The sequence below is a fragment of the Carassius gibelio genome, chromosome B9 (genome assembly GCF_023724105.1).
Source record: "Carassius gibelio isolate Cgi1373 ecotype wild population from Czech Republic chromosome B9, carGib1.2-hapl.c, whole genome shotgun sequence".
NCBI lineage: Eukaryota > Metazoa > Chordata > Actinopteri > Cypriniformes > Cyprinidae > Carassius > Carassius gibelio.
Window position 1 is genome coordinate 15,861,624 of NC_068404.1, and position 22,204 is coordinate 15,883,827.

Below are 22,204 nucleotides of genomic sequence, written 5' to 3' on the forward strand. Positions count from 1 at the left end.
GAATCTTTGGGATTTCTTGTCCATTCAGTTGTCAGCTGAAGTGCTGGACTTTGGAACATGTAAAGACAAACTGAGTAAGCTGACATGTGCAGTTTGATTGGCCTAGCAGAAAGATACAATGTAAGTCATGGCCCTAACAACACTTTTTAAATCTGCCAGCACTGTGTCAGGGGGAAGAGTTCCAGTATTTGCCAAACAAATGAAAGCAGAGTCACAAATCATAAAGACAAACACCAAAAGAGACCAGACTAGGACTCAAATCTCTGGTACATTCAGTGCAAAATATAATTTAAACACAGGACAAGACTGACATACATATATTACAGCTATATACAAATATGGACACATCATGGAAAGCATGCAGGTTCACATTTTCACCAACAGTTTTCAAGTGATGGCTCTTTCATCAGCATCATTTTACACAATCTGTAACCCATAAATAGCAGTGCAGATGAAGTATGAAAAGAATGGATTATTTATTTATTTATTTACTTATGTCCCCAGTCCCATCCCACCCCTGATTAACAGCAACTTCTCATGCAAATTAAGCTAATCTGGACTCGTGTTGTTTCACTAATTCCAGCATGCAATATATCAAGCTATGACACAACGCCATCTAAGGGTCAAACTCAGGTACTGCTTCTTTGACCCTGCATGCAGTATTTTATCCAAATATCAATTACATAGAGAAAGGAGCTGTTTTAAGACAAATCCATATCCTAGGAATCGTGCTTTGGCCAGATCAGCATTTGTATGATGTGAATAAGTGATTTCCTTTTATTGCTGAATGTGTGTGTGTGTGTGTGTGTGTGTGTGTGTGTGTGTGTGTGTGTGTGTGTGTGTGTGTGTGTGGGCTTAGGAAAGGGACCACAGAAAAAAATTACATGTCTGTAAACAACTTGTCACCCAAAAAATGAGGACCTTTTCATCCTTTATTTTTGTGTTGAACTTCTATCTGTGATTCATTAAATTGAAAATCCTGCTCAGAGATTATTCCATTATTATGTTCTATTTCGAAAACACTTCATACCACCTAGCAAGGGTGTTTCAGTTTGGGTTGCTGCTCCCTACACAATAAATATAACTTTTTTCTTTTTGTTTTGTTTTTTTCTTTCATTTTCCTGAATAAGCTTGTTCGCCTTTTTTACTGGTTTTAACTACTGCAGCACTGGTTTTAAGTTACTCCAGTGGACTGCACACATCACCATGTTACTAACTATACCCAACAATACATTTTAATAAAGATTATTTCAAGGCCACTGTTTGTGTCTGTCTCCACAGTTTAGAGCAATAGGTCTCCTTATGATGGTCTCTAAGAGAAAATCCACCTTTCCTGATACACAGAAATCTGTTGCACATATTGCACATGGTGATCAGTGTTTATACATTCATAGTTTTTAGTAGCATTTGTGGGTTGCATAAAAGGTTGAAGTGGATTAAAAAATGTGTGCATGTAACAAAGTACTAAGTGTTGGTGTTTGTTAGTTAATCAGTGTCGACCAACCAAAGTGGATGACTACATTTACAGTCCCCTGGAACAGTCCGCTGATAAATGTCTTGCTCAAGTGCACAAGAGGTGATAGTGGAAATTTCTAGCTCACGGTTTGAACCTAGGATGTTCAGTTTGCCAGGTTGCTATTCTACAACCACTACATTTGGTGCAAGAATCTCTATAAGAGAGTGTGCATGCTGTTTTGTGTGTTTTCATTCTCTTAAAAGATGGAAACAAAGAATAAGTTGTGTTTTCAGAGCTGCAGCCAAGATCAATATCATTTAGGTCCACAATCAGACCTCTCAAAACCAAGACCGCCGAAGTGAAACCTCTGAAACCAAAAAAGTTGGTCTTAACTGACATCACACTGTATCTCCATAGCCCCTTTCCCACTGCACGTCCGACCCGGCATATTGCCGGAACATTGCCAGGTCGCCTTCTGTGTGAAAGCAACCACGTCCCGGGATTGATTCCAGCAATGAACCCGGGACGAGGACCTAGTAACATTGCCGGGTTCGACCCGGGACGAGCGCTGTGTGAACAAAAGCCAGATCTAATGCCGTGTCGAAGTGATGATGCGCGTTATGGCGCGACTCTTTTGACGGGTGTTTTGAAGAAAGATCAACGTTCCTCATTTTCCGCGCTTACGCCAAGATCATTTGCTTGCTTCAGTGAAAGTATAATGTGCCTAACATTTTCGACTCGTACACACGTCACACCTTGATGTCACATGTCGTTACGGGATCTTTACTGGTTGTGTGTGAAAGCAGGTAAACCGGGTAATCACTGGCAGTGTGAAAGTGCTAAATCTAGCGACCCGGGAACAAATCGCAGTGTGAAAGGGGCTCATGACAAAGCCCTGCAGCAAAAAAACTATCACAGGTTTATTCCTTCAGACCCTACAAATATTAAATAAAGTGACTACATTACTGTAATGAAACATCTTTGGAAAAAGTAGCTCATTCAAGAACAAAAGGCAAAACCCTACAGCGTAGATCAAAATGTACTGGTCCAGACAGGAGAACCAAAACCAGGTGATCAGGACTCCAGCTCTGATTTCTGTGGATGTGTAAGTCTCTTTTTGTGTGAGGAATTAAATGCAGTTACCACAGGAGTTTGATTCCATACAGTATAGAGCAGGAGTTGGCACATGCCCAGTAAGTCATTTGATGATATATTCCAGTTCCGTAGATTTGACAAAACACCTAAGTGTCCAGTTACCAAGGTCATAGCCAAGAGTGAGGGTGAGAATGAAGCCTGCATGGTAAGCCAGGTGGTGGAGAACTGAAAAAAAAAAAAAAAAAAAAAAATCAAATGGCACTTTTCCTGTGAAGGGAGCTCACTCCAGACCAAAGGTGCTGGTCTCCTCCACAGCAGTGAGCATCTTCTCGTAGAGCATCGAGAAGGAGGGGTAGGGAGGGAGATCCAGGCGGTTAAAGCAGGTGTGAGCCCTACACAAACATATAAAGAGACAATGTGGCATTTTGCTGAATGATAATCACAGTGGGTTAACAATGATAATTACAGTGAGTTACTGTAATATCACTGTGTGAGACACGAGACATAAAAAATGCTCAGAAATACCGTGGGAGGGAGGTCACTTTGCCCCATTTCTCCACACAGAATCGACGTGGGCCGTTACTGCCCCGCAGAGAGGCAAACCCCTCATAGGGAATGCTAGAAGTGCCTGTAACAAACTGGGGAAAAAAAATACAGTACATGTCGAGTTGGCTAATTTCACTGATCTTAGTCTCTTATGCTCACCAAGGCTGCATTTATTTATTTATTTTTAAGTTATATTTATGGGCATTTTGTGCTTGAGGACAGTGGAGAGATGACAGGAAAGTATTGGGGTCGAGAGAGAAAAAAATTTATCTTATGACGAGCAATTCTGAAAACAATTTCTGCTTCATATTTTTGAGGAAACTGTGAAAATTTTTTGCTGGATTGTTTGCTTAGTAGAAGTTTCAAAAGAACAGCATTTATCTTTTAAAAACATTATAAATGTCCCCACTGTCACTTTTGGTAAATTGAATGCATCTTTGCTAATCAAAATAATGTTTTTATTTTTGAATGGTAGTTTATCAAACCCATTCTGTTCGTGAGATCTGGGTGTACCTGAAGGAGTCGTAGTCTTTGTTCGTTGTTGAAACGCTCCACTGCAGCCCAGAACCATCGAATCACTATGTGGTTATCATGGTAACCTTCAAAGACAGAGATAAAGTCACATTATGATATCCTGCTGTAATATATACATTATAATATCCTGGTGTAAAACAACACCTGAATCTCTTCCAGCAACATACCTCCTCTGTATTCTGTATGGCTTCTCCAATCGGCTAGGTCAATCTCCGCTGTCCCAGCAATGACCAGCTCCAGCTCTCGGGCATCAAACACGGAGACGAGTCGGACGTCCACCACCTGTGCAGTCACATGGACTCAGATCAACCAGCGTTCAATCGCGAGTCATTAATATTCACAGACTCCGATGACATCATACCTCATAGAATCCTCTCACGAGACTCTCTGTCTGCTGGGCCACCCCTCTCTCAATCCGCCACTTCACCATGCGTTCAATGTACTCTTTCTTGTTCTTGTCTGACACAGGGATGCCAGACCCACCCGGCTTCAGCTCACGCTCTGTAATCTGACATAAAGAAAGCTCCAGTTCACTCTCATATTACATCACTTCACAATAACCTTGACTAACTAAAATAGATGTAACATTTCTAAAGAAACGTGTACTGGCCAGTACAAAATTTACAGATATAATCTTGTTCATATCTTTTTAATTGTTAATTCCATTGATAAATTGTTATGATTGGTTTTTGGTTTGGGTGGTTACTAGGGTGTTGCTATTGAGGTTTTAGGCTGTTGTCTGAGTCGTGGCAAAGATGTTTGCATATTTGCTTGTTTATTTGTGGCAATTGTTTATTATTTTTTTAATAAATGCCTGGTGAAAACTGCAATCATATCACTGAAAAAGAAAATAATTTAATTTAGAAAAGTAATATTTAGAAAAACTGAAAAAATATGAAAAGTATGTTTTAATGCTTTTATTTTTATTTTTTTTGCCATTTTTCCCTTATGATGATTGGACAGTGCAGAGAAGATAGGAAGTGAAGTGGTTCGGGAAAGATCCTCAATCTAGGATTCTAAATCGGCACACCCATAACACAATAGCATTACAGTATATATCAGCGCCAACTTTTTTTCAGGTTTTACGGTAACTGAAATAAAGCTGAAACAAAATGAAATATAAATATTGAACTAATTAATGCTAAATGGAAAATAAAATGAGAAAAGCACATAAAAGTACTTTGAATACTACTTTGAGTTTAAAAAGATAACTGAAAATATATTTTAAAAAATGTCATATTAATATTAATTGCACAATAATAATTCAAAATATGAATACATACTATTCATAATAACAAATACTAACGGTCTATAAATAAAACTAAAATAACACTTTCTCAGATATGTTACTCTTGTGGGGGTTTAGGGCTTTTCTAGATGTAAATGTCGAATAGTGCTCAAATATTTACCATCAAATATTGAGAGATCAACTCAATCCCAGATTAGTCCTCTAAATATACTGATGCTATCAGCCAACACACACAACAGACACACATATCCATAAGCCATTAGTACCTGTCCAAACACCTCCTCATTGACAGTAAAGGTGAGGTCTAGCATATCCTGAATGTCATTGTCCTTCATCCACTGGAGACTCTGATGGAACTCCTCATCCAAAAACTCTAGATCACTCAAATCACATGGACTGCAGAGAGATAAACCGATGTTACATCCTCAAGTGCTTAAAGGGTTACTCCACCCCAAAATGACAATTTTGTCATTAATCTCTTACCGCCATGTAGTTATGTCCAAAATATCCTAAATTGTGTTCCAAAGACAAACAAAGCTTTTACGGGTTTGGAACGACACAGGGGTAAGTGATTAATGACAAAATTTTCATGTTAGGGTGGATTATCCCTTTAAAAGTGAAGACTCACATGCGAAGAAGGCCTTTGTAGAATGGTCGGGTGAAGAATGCATCCAACAGGTACTGATGAATTAGAGCGAGCCCCAGGATGCGTCCACTGAACCGGAACCTAAAGAAAACAAGATTATTAAAAAAGAAAAAAATATCCTTTAGACATTGGTTGTAAATTAAATTGAATTCATCCATTGATCGATTACCATTCATGATGGTTGTCCACAAAGGCTGACATGGGGCTGATCTGCACAGTGTAAGTGTCATTAGCTGAGTATTCAAATAGTCCATAGTATGGGTTAAAAAGCTCACGGGAAACCAGGAAGAAGAACTCTCTGGATGGACCACTGTAGTCCAGCCTGAAGAAAAACAGACGGCTATATATCATGCACTGACAAATTCCAATCAATGCACAAATATATGTTATTATACTGTAATGTGGTTTAAATTACAAAATGTAAAATTAACTAAAGCGGCATCTTCATTTAAATTACAGTTACAATTATGAGTCAGCTTTGACATCTGTATGAGATAAACACCTGTTGTAACGTAGAAACGTCACTTAAATGATCTCAATAATACCAACCCTTCTTCTCCAACAAAGCTGACGTAAAGCCTGCTTCTCTGTAGGTCTTTGCGAGAATAGCACATGATCTGGTTGAAAGCATCCTCCAGAAGGTGGTCTCTTCTAATTATTAACCTAGAAAGGCAAGTTAAATCTCATTAGGACACAATTAACCAAAGAATCCAGAGAAGGACAGATTCATTTAAGCATATCAAAGTGGCTCCCTATTTGGTGCTGACAGTTAACCACGATGCACCATATTCTGAGGTCTAAAGATCTAGAGCAAAGTATAGTTGTAGAAACAACCAAGCAATGCTAATTTCTTGGTAGAAATGCAAACTAAAGTTGAAAAAAATAGAAATTTATCAATATATCTGACTTAATTCAACTGTTAGACAGAATTCCAGTTCTTTCAACAAACCACCGAACTGGTGGACATCAGATGCTTGTTGTTGATGTTTTGAATTCTCAAATGTTTTTGAAGACTGAACTCACTTCACTTTTCCTGGCCCCTGCCCGTAGCCCTTGGTTTCCATTTTGCGGTAAAAGCTTCTTAGTTTGGCCTCAAAATCCCGCTTGTAGGGTGCAGGGGCTCGAGCATTGGCTCGTGGAGTTCCTGTGAGCAAAAGAAGATGTGAAGAGCTGGAATGAAAAGTGGGTTGAAACCTACATTGGGAAATCCATCCACAATGCAAAGCTTTTCCAACAATTAAAAGCAAATATATCACGATAACTTTTTTAAACACATGCATGATCAGGTAAACATACAGATTAGTCCACAGGGTCTTCCACTTTCATTGTTTAGTTTCACTATTTAGTCTTGTAATGGAGAATACAAGGCAGGAAAAAGGGGGCAAACATGGAATTATTTTTGTTAAAATGTGAGTTGGGGTCATGTGACGTCTCACCAGGGGAGCTCTGAGGGGACGCATGACAGTAGCTGGAGAGCAGTAAGGCATTGGGTGGCACATAAGACATCACTTCCTCTTCAAACAGGCTGCAAGGAGAGAGGGCCAGGTAACAGGTGTGTGTATTCTAACCTGAGCTAGGTGTACAAAGTCAGGCCATCATAAAATATATGTACACATCTTGGTTTTTTTTTTTTTTTTTTTTTACGTACTGTATACACTACCATTCAAAAGATTTGGGTTGATTTAAGTTTAAAATATTTTTAATGTTTCTTTTTTGTTGTTGTTGTTTATCAAGACTTTATTTATTTGATCAAAAATACAATACCAGCAGTAATATTGTGCCATATTATTACAATTTTTAATAACTAAATAAAATTGTAATATTTGTAAAAAATGTCATTTATTAAATTTATCACAATTTAATTTATTACATTTCATTAGGATTCTTTGATGAAAAGAATGTTTAAAGACAGCATTTATTTAAAATAGAAATCATAATTACGTATATTTACTATAAACTCATCTCTGTGTTTTTATAATCATATGTACTGTTTCTGGTGATGAATTTAATGTGATCTTGTTGAGTAAAAATATTTACTTCAAAACAATCTTACTGACCCCAAACATTTGAACGGTAGTGTACAGAACATACACAGTCAACTAATGCATGCGTATCTCAAGCAAAGGGAAACAGGCAGGCATATGATTAGCTGTGATTAATATGATGCAAATGCACACTAACCTGAGCAACATAACTAGGTCTGCATCACTGGACAGACGGGCCAACCCAGTTGGGCCCTCATTGCGGATGAACTGAACCTTCTCTCTAAAAAAAATAAAATAAATAAATAAATAAACAACATGGAAAATTTTAGTATTTAGCACAGTCTTTTAAATTTCTGCACTCTATCAACATCTGTTGTTAAAACACAAAACTGTAGGAAAATGTACCTAAGGGAGTGATTTCTCACAAGCTCCGGCTGTCTTTCTTGCAGAATCTCAAAAATGTTGGGTTGTCTCAGAAAAGCGACAATCTTCTCATTATAAGCTGTTAAAAACACAGATGTGTAATGTGTTATGTTATGTCAGTGTGTGTGCACACTTTGTAAACGTGATTGCACACTCACCTACAGGCACCAAGTCCTGATACTGACGGTTTCTTGGCGACCGGCCCTGGACAGGAGGACTCGGAGAGCGAGAGTCATCGGCTACCTGAAACATGAGAGGAGGCTTCACGGTTTCAGTGTATATTCCCAATGACCAGTGTTGGGGAAGGTTACTTTTAAAAGCAATGCATTACAATGCTGAGTTACGCTCTAAAAAAGTAACTCATTATGTTACTTAGTTACTTTTAACGAAAAGTAATGTGTTACATTACTTTTGACTTGCTTCTTAAATCTGGACAGGGTTTTCTTGCTTGTTTTTAATATAAAAAAGTTATTTTACATATGTTAAAGCCCTTTTCGTAGCAAAAGTGAAATAAATAGACCTCAGGCTGACAGAAACGTAAATTCATGTCAGTACAGTAGAGTGTGAGGTAATAAAGAATATGAAGAAAACACTATTCAGCAATAACAAAAATGAAACACAAATGTGTAGTTTTTGCGTATTATGGTTGAATTGGATCATCGAAGGTCAGTAGCAAGGACCATGGTCAGTCAAGATGGTAAACAAAGTAACTAGCATTAGTTATTTCAAAAAGTAATGCGTTAGTTTACTAGTTCCTTAAAGTAATCTGATTATGTAACTCGCGTTACTTGAAATGTGTTACCTCCAACACTACGTATGACAAAGCCCCATTAAAGTTTTTTTGAGATACAAGCAATTAATTCAGTATTAAAAAAACTAGTAAATTAGACGAAAAAAAAAAAAAAAAAACTCCAGCTGAAATGAGATTTAACTTTGGGCAGGGATACCCACAACTGACAAAAGGACAAAATCCATTCATAAACTTATGGCAGTGAATGTGTATTACTGAAATCTGTCCTGTATACACAACTGGAGTTCTCACCTCTCCTGCACTGTGGCTGCGCTGGCGGGACAGGTGCTGTCGGTGCGCCAGCAGGCCGCTGGACCGCGAGTTCTGTAAAGGCAGCCGTGGGTCAATAAATGTTGTGGCACGACAGTTATGATCCACAAAGAAGGGCTGTGATACATAAACACATAGACAGAGAGTGTGAGCAAAGAACTGTCCGTGAAACACCAGCAGAAGTTTACAGAACGGACAGGCTGACTAGAATAAATGAGACAAGCATCTGTTCATTGTTCCTGTCAGAGACCCTAATTAAGGCATTAGGAAGCCCACCAGATGGGCTTACATGAACATCCTAAACTCAGCTTTCAGTTTCTGTCTGTACAGTTTGTCCCATTAGATTAGTCATGTGCAGGCCTAGAGGCCCCTAAGAAAGAGCAGGTGCACAGTTCCCAAAGGAGAAAAAAACACAAACACACACCTTCCCAGTGTGGTCGTGTTTCATCTCCCAGCCCCGTGGCAGCTCCAGCTGCTTGTTGGAGAACAGATTGAGGAAGTTGACAAGGTCCCGGTTGTGCTGGTATCGCTCGAAGTGTTGGACGTCCCGTCGAACTTTACTGATCATGTGCTTCAGACACGTATTACTTGTGAACATGCGATAGGCACCCTAAAGGGAAATGAAGAAAACAAATCAGAAAATTATTGCACAGCTCTTTAAATACTTGATTCTGACTGGCCAGTCGAATCACTGAGCAATTAAATATTTTGTTATAATGGCCTGACATGGATGGTTGACCGTTTTCTGTGGCAATATGCCACTCCTAAAAGTCTCATTTTATTCTACATTTAGCAAATTAGCACCATTTTGCAACAACAGTTAGTTACCGAATGCAGGAAAAATAACCTGAGAGGAGCTCAGAAAAACAATGTAAGAGACACAAAGACCTGAATGACACAGAAAAATAGAGGAAAACATTTTACAGTGTAGCTAATGATGTTAGCTATAATATAATATAATATAATATAATATAATATAATATAATATAATATAATATAATATAATATAATATAATATAATATAATATAATATAATATAATATAATATAATATAATATAATATAATATATGTACAAACTGTTTGTACTGTTTTATTTATTTATTTGTATTTGACATGCAGAAAAAAAAAACATTGCGGCCACAAATTAAGTATTAGCTCCCACACATTGTTAATGTGTGGCACGTTCTTTTGTTTTTCACTCCAGTGTTCTGTGTGGTGCTCTGTAGCTTCATAATAATGCTGTCTATACATTATAAATGACTCAGTTCAAGGTGTGTGTGTGTAAAGCACTGATATCTGTGTCTCCGTGTGCTTTAGCTCACAGGATTAGAATGCAGAACAGAGAAGAAGTCTGGACTGGAGAGGAACTTTGCACCAGGAGACTGAAGCAGCAAAGCCAGACGAGAACGTGAGCTGGCTTGACCCATAAAGCCGTCCCTTCGGTATTCTACACGAGAATAGACACATCAACAAGCACAGACTGAACCAAAAATCCACTTATTCTACCCAGACTATGCCATTTTGCATTTATCTCAGCATAGTGATCATTTACTTCCCCAAACAGCATCATCTGTAGATCTCACTTTGATTGACAGCTTACCACCGATGGAGTGGGGCAGCAGTTCTGTCTCTTCAGAAGGAGGATCATCCACTCTTTGTTCCTCAGACCTTTCATTGGTCATAGTTCGACGAATACTCTGATACCTGCCAGAGAGACAATACAGAAATCACACTTTCAGAAAAGTATTACATTACTTTGCACAAATCAAATCAAAGTATCATTTTTTCATTCCATTCATCTTGTCACAATTTATTTTCAGGGTTTCACCAATTTTTAAGTGGACAAAAAGTTCAATTAATTTACTGCTTCTGGTTATAACAATTAAACTTCCATTTTCAGCTTAACGAGTTATTTTTTTTGTTGCAGTGTGCAAGTATTTTTTACAACAAACAGCTGGGAAATCTATTGCTTCACATGACACTCTCATGAAATATCAGGATTCTTACTGAATACTGGATCTTGTTCACTGAATTTTGCATACAAAGGTGAATGTGACCACATCTTTGCTGCACAGCTAGCAATTTTTGCTTTCAAGAACTTCATAAGAAGATGAATGTATGGTAAGCCTGTAAAGAATGATCTTAGAATGTTTTAAATTGATTCACAAAAACTTAAGGACAATATTCTGTTTGCTGGGTGTCCTCTCAATAGCTTTGTAATATGGCATGTGAAAAATATAAGTTACTTATCTAACCTGCGGTTGAGTTGCTCCATCTGCAGTATGGAGCTGGAGCGGGTCAGACCCTGGGGAGCAGGTGGGCCAGTGGGTCTCTGCCATGTGGTGGTGCGGTTCACATGATCCACAAAGAAGATACGGCCATGACTGTCAATACGAGCCTCCCAGTCTAAAGAAAAGAACGGTGGGAAATGAGAATGGAGTGTAGAGTGCGGTGGTACCTTATCATGCTGTCAAGCCGAACTGACATTCAGTAATTAGGTGAAAGTGTCCTTACAAATGAACAGAAAACACATAAGCAATGTATTTACACACTCATAAAAGCCACGGAAGCACATGCAGACATACAGAAACACATACACACACTCACTAGGAGGTAAGGGCTCGTCCACACGCTGGTATCGGTGGATGTCTTGTCTTACAGACGGCAGAGAACAAACACGCTGATCGCCGTTGATCTGAGGGACACCTGCAATATTTTACATACAGAATCAGGATGTATTCGAAACTCATATTTGATTCCTTTTCCATCTTACAATGAATTTTCAAGTGAAGGGCAGCTGAATGATTCTGGGAATACCTAATTCTGATTCTGTCTCCGTAATGAAGGTCTCCGAATCCACAGATTCTCCGTCTACTGAAGGCATTAACTCCTCTTCCTCTTCATCCTCCTGTGACACACCGGCTGTCGCCTCCAGGCTCCATCTTCTGGACATTGTGTCCTCAGTCACATCTTCACATTCCTCTTCCTCATTGGCTGATGGTTCTGGTTTTGGGGCGTCCCTCTCTAACTCATTTTTTGGAACGGTTTCTTCAACAACCTCATAAGTTGTGGGTGGGTCATCTGAAAGATCTTCTCCCCCTGGGTCAATGGCTGCCTCTGCCCCTTGTTCTGCCTCCTATGAAGATCAAGTTCATAGAGAATGATTATATTCCTACCCCTCTCTTTGTGTTTGTCAGCATCACACACTTTCAGGTCAAGTGCAAGGGTCAGAAGATCCTACATTTATTATTTTGCCCTACCTATTCATTCAACCAAAAGTACATTAAAATACTTTTTATACATTTCAGTATCTATTAATAATCTCATTTTTAATTTATGAATTTTGATATTTTAGGCCATACGTAAAAAAATGAAAGGGCGATTAAACTATTAAATTAAATTGTATCATACGAAAGAATAAATATTCATTAAAAGAATGAAATTCTTGAAAAGCAAACTCTATTAAGAAATTTGGCATTATGTTTTAATAATAATAATAATAATAATAAGTCAATGTCTGATCTTTTTATGACAAATCAAGTGTGTGTGTGTGTGTGTGTGTGTGTGTGTATCACTCACTTCACTTCAGTTCACTTCATTTTGATTTGATTTAGGTTTTAGTCATTTTGTTATATAGTGATTTTTGTTAGTTTTTAATTTCTATGTTTAAATGTATAATTGATCAAGATATTAGTTTTAGTAATTTAAGTACTTAAACTTATTTTTATTTCCAAAACATTTCAAATTTTGTGGAATTTTTTAAAGTATACATTTTCATATGATTATACTGTTTTTTTCATGATTTGTATTTGTTTTAGTTAACAATTACAACGCTGTTTTAAACTAGATTTGTGAAAGGACTGGACACTTTTAAAAGATGGTGGACACTCTGAAATGTCATTGACCGACTTAAACTAATTGTCTTCTTTCAGTAAACCTGCATCTGACCTGAGAAGCAGACACAAGGCCTGGGCTGCAGTCAGATGCCATTGAAGAGATATCAACTTCAGTTGCCAGCTCCTCACTGGGTGCCAGCCCCTCTTCCTCGTCTTCTTCCTCTTCCTCTTGCCTCTCTATCAGACTGGCGGTTTCCACCTCAGGGGCCACTGAACTCGGCACAACCTCTGGCTCAGGAGCCACCTCTGGTCCTATATTCAGAGTCTCTATTTCAGACTCCAGCTCTGCCTCTTCTGGAGGTTCCTCTACAGTTCTTTCAACCACAGGTTCTGTTATTGGTGGTTTTGTGGGGATGTTTTGAGTCCTTGAAGTGCTACTAAATGTAGGTAGCGTAGCCTCTGTAGCAGCGGATCTTTCCTCATCTTCATCTGAGTCAATATGCAACATAGCGCTGAGGCGCGTATGTGTGGGAAAGCTAGATCGTAGTTTGGGAGAAGCTGCCCCAAAAGGCCTATCTCCCGGGCCCTTAGGGGCATCAATGGCATCAAGCTGCTCACTGAAAGAAACCTGTAGCGGGTCAGGTGAAGAAGGGGCTTCATCGTCCAGGGTGGTACCATACATCTCTGTGTCTGGGGAGGGAATGCTGCTCCCGTCACCATTTCTATGGGAACCCAGGGAGCCAGTGGGGGAAGGGCCTGCTGATGGGACAGGGAGAGGATGGGGCAGATCTTCATCATCTGAAGGGGTTCCAGGAGCTCCATTGAGGGCTGCTGCCCCCAGAATCGTCTCAGGAGAAATGTCTATGAGAAGTGGGTAACATTATTTCAAAACCATTGAAAATGAGCAGCTTAGTCAGCGTAAATGTGCATGTGATCTTACCATCTTGGCCCATAGATGTAACATCCACTTTAAAGTGCATTTGACCGCTCACATGATCAGTGGGCAAACGACGACATAGAGAGAAGCTCAGTGATTGGTTCCTGAAGCCATATAAACACACATTTATTTACACATATTGAGTACTGGTGTAAATTTTGGGGTTGGTAAGATGTTCTTGAAAAAAAGTATCTTATGCTCACGAAGGCTGCATTTATTTAATCAAATACGGTAAAACATAACTATTGTGAGATCTAATTTTAGTTTAAAATGTTGAAAAGAGTGGTGCTGCTTAATATTTTTGAGGAGAACTTGATACATGTTTTATCTTTTTTTTTTTTCTCGAGCTTCTTTGATAAATAGAAAGTTCAAAATAACAGCATGGATTCAAAATAGTTATATTTCTTAACATTATACAAATGTCTTTACTGTTAATTCAGTGCATCCCTGCGGGACAAAAATTCAACGCTGCCATCACAGAAATGAATTACATTTTAAAATATATTAAAATAGAAAACAGCCATTTTACATTGTAATTATTTCACGGTATTACTTCTTTATTGCATTTTTTGTCAAATAAATGCAGTCTTATTGAGCATAACAGATTTCTTTCAAAAACATTTTAAACACTCTTTTCAACCCCAAACTTTTGTACAGTAGTGTATTACTGATCAGTTAAACTGTGACTAAAAGCAGTGTTTATGTTCAGAAACATGTTTGTTTACATAAATGACACATTATATTGTGGTGATGATGCTCACCCTGATGCGTGTCTCTCCAGCAGCATCTGCACCGGGATGTTCAGTTGACCCAGAAAGCGTTTAATAATAGGTCGACTTTTAGCAAACTTGTCTTTGACCTCAATCACTAAGACGTCTGTCATAAGAGCCACAAAAGTGTGTTTCTAGATGGAAAAACAGAGAAAATTGAAAAAGAAAAAAAATAACCTAATCTTCTTTGTCTGAACTGATCCAGTACTTGTTTATTTGCCAGTGAATGTGTCTGTATTTTCATGCCGTGTATTGGAGAGTTTGTTTCTCTTTGTGTGTGTTTGTGTGTGTGTGTGTGTCACCTCTCCATGCCACACAGGATTAGTAGTGTTAGTTGTAATGCCAGATCGTCTCTCTTGACCATGATGAGAAAATGTCGGGAAGCAACTTTTCTTGCCAGGATGAATGCTCATCTTCAAATAAGGGTCTGGGTTAAAAAACATCCCTTTTTTCAGCCCCACAGCCCGGATATCTAAAACAAACAACAGTCCAATCAGCAATAAAAACAGCTTGAATAAATCTGCCAGCAGGATAACAGCATTAGAAGTTATTTGAAGAGTATAATTCATCATTTGATCGTTGCCTTCTGTCTTACACACAGAAAGTGTACCTGATAGAGTAAAGCTGACCAATTTCCGGCTGCTGTCTGAAGCTTGCTGTCCTTCACCTTGACCGTCGACCTAGAAGATAGACTGATGTGAGAAACAACATACACCTGGCCTTCTTGTGTAATAAACACAGACTTACAAGGATAAATAATAAGTGAAAGTGACATGACATACAGCCAAGTATGGTGACCCATACTCAGAATTTGTGCTCTGGATTTAACCCATCTAAAGTGCACACACACAGCAGTGAACACACACACACACACACACACACTGTGAACACACACACCCGGAGCAGTGGGCAGCCATTTATGCTGCGGCGCCCAGTTCGAGGTTCGGTGCCTTGCTCAAGGGCACCTCAGTTGTGGTATTGCCGGCCTAAGACTCGAACCCACAACCTTAGGTTTAGGAGTCAAACTGCCTACCACTAAGCTACGACTTCCCCCAAGTATTTTAAGCAAGGAAGAAGCTCCCATATCTATATGACTGAGTTCCCTATATCCATCCAGCGACATGATAAATAGCCTGCACTTATGGGAACTGAGAAATGTCCGACCTTCATGTGAGCTTGCAGTCAAACAGCCATTTAGCACTTAACACCCCACGTACTGTAACCTTTCCCAATCCACACATAGTCTGGCCTGTAGCGAACAAGACAGCTACAGTAGCTACAGAACAGCATCTTTAAATCTTACTGACCCCAAACTTTTCAACTTTGAGTGCAACTCATGCTGTTTTCAACACAAAAATGATATCAAAAGAATAATGTCTACACACACGCACACACACACACACTCACACTCAAACTGACCGAAGCTCTGGGGTTCTTGACTGTGATGCAGGGAGTTGTGGCTCTCAGTGCACCGCTTACTCCATGATAGTACTTAAAACAGATCCTTGTCTCAGCTAGAAGAGATAACCAGAGAAGTGCCGACATAATAATTCTGCACCATAATATTTGTAGAGTCTGCATGATATTTTTATAACCTTAAGCATTGCTAACGTTCAGTATTTCAAGCTGAATTCTGGGCACCAAGAATGTAAAACAGGTTCATGCAATTTTAAAAATCTTCTGTCTAACCTCCTAGTGCATTAAATATTTTATAACATCAAGGTGGAGGTCAGCTGTTGGCTGCAGTGACACTCACCTTCAAGGAAGTACGGTCCTGCCTCCAGCCTCCAGAAAATCTGACCACACTGTGTACCGTTAACCCCGCGGTTCTTGCAGTCCCACATATTTGATGGACAGGTCTCATCTATAAAAATACATAAAATAAACCATTGTATCTACATTTCTGTGTGTGCATGTTTAAATCCATTCAAAACAGCACCACATGATGATGACAAATTTCACTAGCAATACAGATTCTACAGCGGCAGTGTAAATTACATTACACAGCATTAGTCATCTACTAAAGAACAAATTCAGGGCAGATTACATTGAAGCCTTTACTGAATATCTGCTTAGTTGTCGAAACTTAGAGCCCCTTAGAGATAAGACCCCTGCGAAGGTAAAGTTTTGCTGGCCTTCAATTCAGTGGTTAGTGGCTTTGTGCCCAGATGTATCACTTTGCTCCGGGCTCATATTTTTACATGACAGTGAGGATTTGTGATCTTAGTGTTTGAGGAGGAGGATTTAAGGTCACAGAGGGTGAATGGATCCATACATGAAATAATTTATTTAAATTCATACAATACAACTAGATCAAATCTATTGTAAATCAAGTGTATAAACTCAATAACCCCAATTCTTACCTATGTGGTACATGCCAATCCAGTCTGTAGCATCCACCTCTTCCTTGATATCCCACGTGATGACCAAGTTCTGGCCCCGGCCCAAAGTGAACTCTAAAGTAGAAGCTGTGAGCGAGGATCGCCCTTGAGAACTGACCAGGTCTGTATCGCTGTTGGCTCTGGGGAGTCCAGCTCCAGTCTGCTCGGCTCCACCGCGCTCGGCTAAGCTCCGAAGATTCTCCGGGCTGAGCGTGTGCCGCACATTTGGGCTCCGTCTACGGCCTGCAGTCTCCCGTGTGGCCAGGTGATCCCGCCCCTGAGGCGCCATGCCTGACGCCGGGCCGGAGCGGGGCCTGGACGGGAGAACTGCTGTGGCGAGAGAGGGGCGAATGGTGGCAACTGTGTGGGAGCACGTCTATAGACTGGGTGAGTTTGAGGAAAAAGCCGGAATGATGGAGGTCCCTGTCCTGAATCCTGGATCAGAGCTGGGCTGACCTGAAATTGTCTGGTCATACAGGTGAAGGACCAGATAGGCCTGTCATCTGCTAGAGCACTTGGCTGTGATAATGACGATTGACCTTAACGATTTGAGAATGAGGTATTTAATTAATCTTTAATGAGTCTAAAAGAGCTTAGTTATTTCCATTGATTGGCCAGTGGGATCCAGCTAGCAAGCACAGTCCTTCTCGGCTCCTAAGAGAAGATCAACAACACATTCTAAGAATACACATTGAAGGAAAAAAAAAAAAAAGTATAACTTTAATTCAGGGTCTTAAGAATCTAATGAACAGGAGTTAAGGGTAGGAAAAAGATAGGGGAAATGATAAGGAAAATGACAAGAGAGAGAGAGAGAGAGAGAGAGAGAGAGGAACAAGGAAAGAGAAAGTTCAGTAAAGAGAAAATACTCAAGTACAGTTTCATGTGAACAAAATTATATAATTGTATTTTACAATAACTGAGATGTGCATCACTGAAAGGAATGATAACTTGCAGTTCAGTAAGGGATGTTGACCCTAACCACTATAGATGACTGTTAATTACAAAGTTGTTTTAGAACTATATTTAAACTACTATAGTAATTTTTACTAATTTTACTAATTTATTTTCATTTATAATTTTTACATTTATAATTTTAGTTGTAGTTTAAGTTTTAGTAGTTTTGTTATTGTCATTTTTTATTAATTTTTTAATATTTTTTTATATAGCTTTTTTATTTCATTTAATTTATTATTATTATTATTCTGTTGTATGTTAACTATAAACTTATTTTATTTATTAGCTGGTGTAAGCACTTTTGACTAAGCAAGTTTTTACGGTCAAGTTTTCATCTCATTTTTATATTTTATTGTATTACACCTATATTTTCAGATTTAATTAACAATAACACTTTTTAATTTATTAAATGAATCAAATTTCATCCAGTGATGAACTCTAAACCCTAAACTCTTTTGGACTAGTTGTCAAAAGAACCAGTTCATAGGAGTCATTTGTTCATGATTTGAACTACACTGGTTGGTTTTTGATTCCCTGAAAAGAATCAGCTCATAAGAGTTATCTGATCATGAACCACTGGTCTACGCTGGTCACGTATTAGTTTTGTGCACAGCCCATGGGGAAAACTCCAGAAAGGCCTGTTTCTGTCTTGTTAAATTGCTCAGTGGTTAAAATGTACCCAAGAATTCCTAAACAAGCAGCTTTACAGACAAATAAAAAAAAAAAAAGTGTATAATAAAAAATACTTGAGTTAAGCAATAATTCATGGTTTTCCTTTGTTTTGTGCTGTGTCCACACATCATGTAGCATCTAAAAATCAACTGAACTGTTTTTTTTGTCTCCTTTCTTAAAATGTGCCTCCCAAAAAAATTGGCCTCTTATGGCCATTTGACAGTTCTCCAAAGGCACCTCAGGTTAATTAAGCACTGATGGGGGGATAGTAGATATAATTTTTTTATGCTTCCCAGCATCTTTGGTTTTTTAACCCATTCCAGCTCAACCATCCTTCTCATTTATATCTCAAAAATCTCTGCGAAAAAAAGAATGTTATAAATTTCTAAATAGTGCTACTAAATTTACTGCTGGAAGAAGGTGATTATTTTATTGTGCTAAAATATATAATGTTTCTGCTGGCTATACAAACCACATTCAAACTCCATACTCACTAACTTCTAAACTTTTAATAATGAACTTTTAATAATCAAGTTATTAACTAATACTGACAAACATTAAACAGCATTTACATAGAGCCCCACGTATGTGCTACAGTTACTAATGTGGATCACCGGATTGTACGTGCAATATGTGCACTTGCTTTTTGAAACACTTTAAATTAGAAGTCTTACACTGCAGATTAACAGTGTATTGCATGTCTGAAAACTGCTTAAGCGAGCACGCATGTGTGTATGAGTGCGTTACAGGAGTTGATGTCAGCACCAAAGTTTCTGCAGTGTTTGCATGCGGATGACACCTGATCTTACGGACCATTAAATAGTAAATGAGGTTTGTTCACCTATGCATGAATGCAGTGTTTGCTATTGCTACAGGAACCCCTCTGTGCAATAGCGGAGGTTACTGCAGTCTTTGGTTCTTGACATAACGGGCACCTTGGGAAGCTGGCACAGAGAATGGGCACAGGAGCATTACTGTTCTGCTCACAGCAGGTGTCATCCATTAACAATCTCAGGTCTGCTCCTTTTGGGTCAGCATGGATGTACCAATTTACTTTTTAATGACTGATCAATATTTTCTTCACAAACATTGTAAGTGTATAATTTGTAAGGGTTTTCTTGCAACTGTTGCAGGGGTTAATTCTAGAAAAGGCAAAGAACTACAGGGGTCTTTCTCACATGTCACGAATAATGGATAATTTAATCAAACATTCATTCTGCCACCTCCTGCTTTCCCTCACATCTCACCCATCTCTCTGCTAAATGATAATGTGATGCAGCATTATAAATATAGAATAACTGGGAGAGAACTGCAGAGTACATAAGGATGTCCAAATCAGCGTGCAAATTATGCAGTGACTTTCAGGGATCTGACCTTTTAAAGGGATTTCTATAAGTATTTCTATTCGTAGATTAATTAATATTACATACTACACCGTAAGCTATATGACACTTGTTACGATATTGCAATCTTGCGGTAAAGAAAATACAAAATTTTCATTGCAAAAAAAATAAAATTAAAAGAAATAAGAATCTAGATCAGCGTACTAGACTATTGCTTACTTGTATGAAAGTGAACGCATACAAATACACAGTTTATCTCCCACCCAATTTCATTTTATCATCCTCTTCGTATTTATTTATAAAATTTATTGGAAGATTTATTTAATTGTAAAAAAAAAAAAAAAAAAAAAACATATTAAAGAAAAAAGCCTAATAATTTGTAATAGCCTATATTTTTATTACTCACAAACGCTTGTATTACGTCATATGAGTTCGATCTTCTCTCGAGCCAATAGGAGCGATCCAGCATATTCCTCACATGAAGTAAAAAAGAAAAATCTTTTTTTTTTTTTTTTTATCTGCAGGTAAAGCCCAGCACGCGCACAAATTCCACAGAGCCGTGACGGCTTTTCTCACGACACGCATCGCATGCAGCGCTATCGGGTAACGCAGGGAATTCCCTTCGTCATGTATTCACACATCATGATCTGCAGAGAATCAGCATGCTGCATTAACATAAGCCATCACCCAGCGCATATGTATTTCTGAACCTCTGAGTCAGCCAAGCTTACGCACCGTTATTAGGCTACATCTAGAAAAAGAGACGCAAATACAAGTCAGTCACAAGATGTAGCTACGCATTAAAACTGCACAATCATAAAACACATCTTTTTAACACATCGGCTGCATACTACAGCACGCATCAAAACACAGTACATTGTGTAACCGCGTACCTGCGCATCAACCTGATGTGTCCATGGAAGCGCCAACAAAATCCGCGGCGCAGAGGCGAATAGCGTGAGTTAATAATGCCGCTTTATCGCGCTTTCCTCTTTGGGTTCCCTTTGGCAGCGATGCGTCGGTATATTCAAGGCCTCTTCGTCCACTGTAGCGAGATATAGTTGCTTACCCGAAGCAGAAATCACGACTGAGGGGATAGTTCCCTTCTGCACAGGTTGACAGATGAGCTATAACATCCTGGATTACAGCGCGATCTATCTGATCTGACGCTTCTGAAGACTTGATCTCAACGCCTGTGTAATTACTCTAGAAACACGGCGTCGGGTTTCCCTGTGGACGTGACACCCGCTTCGCCCGTCCGCGCAGCGCATGCAGCGGTGGTTATAACGCAGTTATAAGGCGCTCCGGAGCTGGAGCTGGAGCAGTGTGAGAGCAGCGGGGTGGCGACTGCTGGGGAACACATCTGTCCTGCACACACACACACACAAACCTTCACATCACATGTGTATGGACTGATCACTCCACACCTCATTATAATGCAGTCTATAAAGAATAATGCAGGTATATCAGCTGGGAAAATTATAACGTTATCATTATAATGGTGTTGTGGACTGCAATTATTTTACATTTAGAAGTATTATTATTATCATTTACATTATCGTCATAAGAACGGGCTTTAACATAAAAATGGAGTCATTTGAAACATTGATTTGCATTAACTAATGCCAATTAAAAAGGGTTTAAATATATATTAAAGTTTTAAAACTCATGGGGGAAAAAGTTCAGTCCTCTGGTATTGAACATTAAGGGCCACATTTCCATTCCACTGTAGATGAATCTTCTCTTTGATGTGATTGTACTCGACTCTATAGCCTGTGCTTGGTTGAGGACAGCATTTGTATTCATGTCCTGTGGTTTATTCTAAACACTCAAAGACCTGGACATATCACTCGAGACATGCGTGTTTACATTAATTCTGTGCCATCCTCAGAGTCAATACTGCTGACTATCAATGGGCTATATGGGCCAAATGATTTATGTATTTATGAATGAGGAAAACCGTTCTGTGAAGGAATTTTTACAGTGCATCAGATATTAAAGACATTGTGTTTTGATTATATAGCGATCTGTCTTTCAGCTGAGATGAAAGAACTTCAACATCTCCAGTCAAATGGTGTTTTGGCAACTGCAGTGGCCAAATCTCAGCACGACTAACAGCCATCTGTTAGGCTGAGAAAAAAGCTAAATATTAAATGTGACTAATTAGCAGTAATCAAAATGGCACTGACAAGATGTTTGAAGGATTTTTCTAGGTTTTACACATACTGCCCTCTTTTAAAAGGACAGTGCACACACACACACACACACACACACACACACACACACACACACACACACACACACACACACACACAC

At 38.8% G+C, this 22,204-nt stretch overlaps 1 protein-coding gene across 1 annotated transcript; it reads right to left on the reverse strand.

Annotated features, from left to right (window-relative positions):
* Window positions 1–262: 262 nt before the first annotated feature.
* hecw2a (HECT, C2 and WW domain containing E3 ubiquitin protein ligase 2a) lies at window positions 263–21,239 on the reverse strand. The gene is made up of 30 exons (XM_052565941.1): window positions 20,782–21,239; window positions 16,902–17,573; window positions 16,295–16,402; window positions 15,958–16,052; window positions 15,149–15,218; window positions 14,841–15,010; window positions 14,530–14,672; window positions 13,772–13,872; window positions 12,944–13,692; window positions 11,813–12,131; window positions 11,603–11,701; window positions 11,251–11,401; window positions 10,596–10,699; window positions 10,318–10,442; window positions 9,419–9,604; window positions 8,977–9,111; window positions 8,093–8,177; window positions 7,917–8,013; window positions 7,708–7,791; window positions 6,963–7,051; window positions 6,550–6,670; window positions 6,076–6,189; window positions 5,696–5,848; window positions 5,509–5,607; window positions 5,147–5,276; window positions 3,993–4,139; window positions 3,799–3,913; window positions 3,611–3,696; window positions 3,077–3,189; window positions 263–2,943 (listed from the first exon to the last, which is right to left on the reverse strand). The coding sequence occupies exons 2-30, from the start codon at window positions 17,206–17,208 to the stop codon at window positions 2,832–2,834; spliced, it is 4,407 nt and encodes a 1,468-aa protein (XP_052421901.1). The 5' UTR covers window positions 17,209–17,573; window positions 20,782–21,239; the 3' UTR covers window positions 263–2,831.
* Window positions 21,240–22,204: the final 965 nt, after the last annotated feature.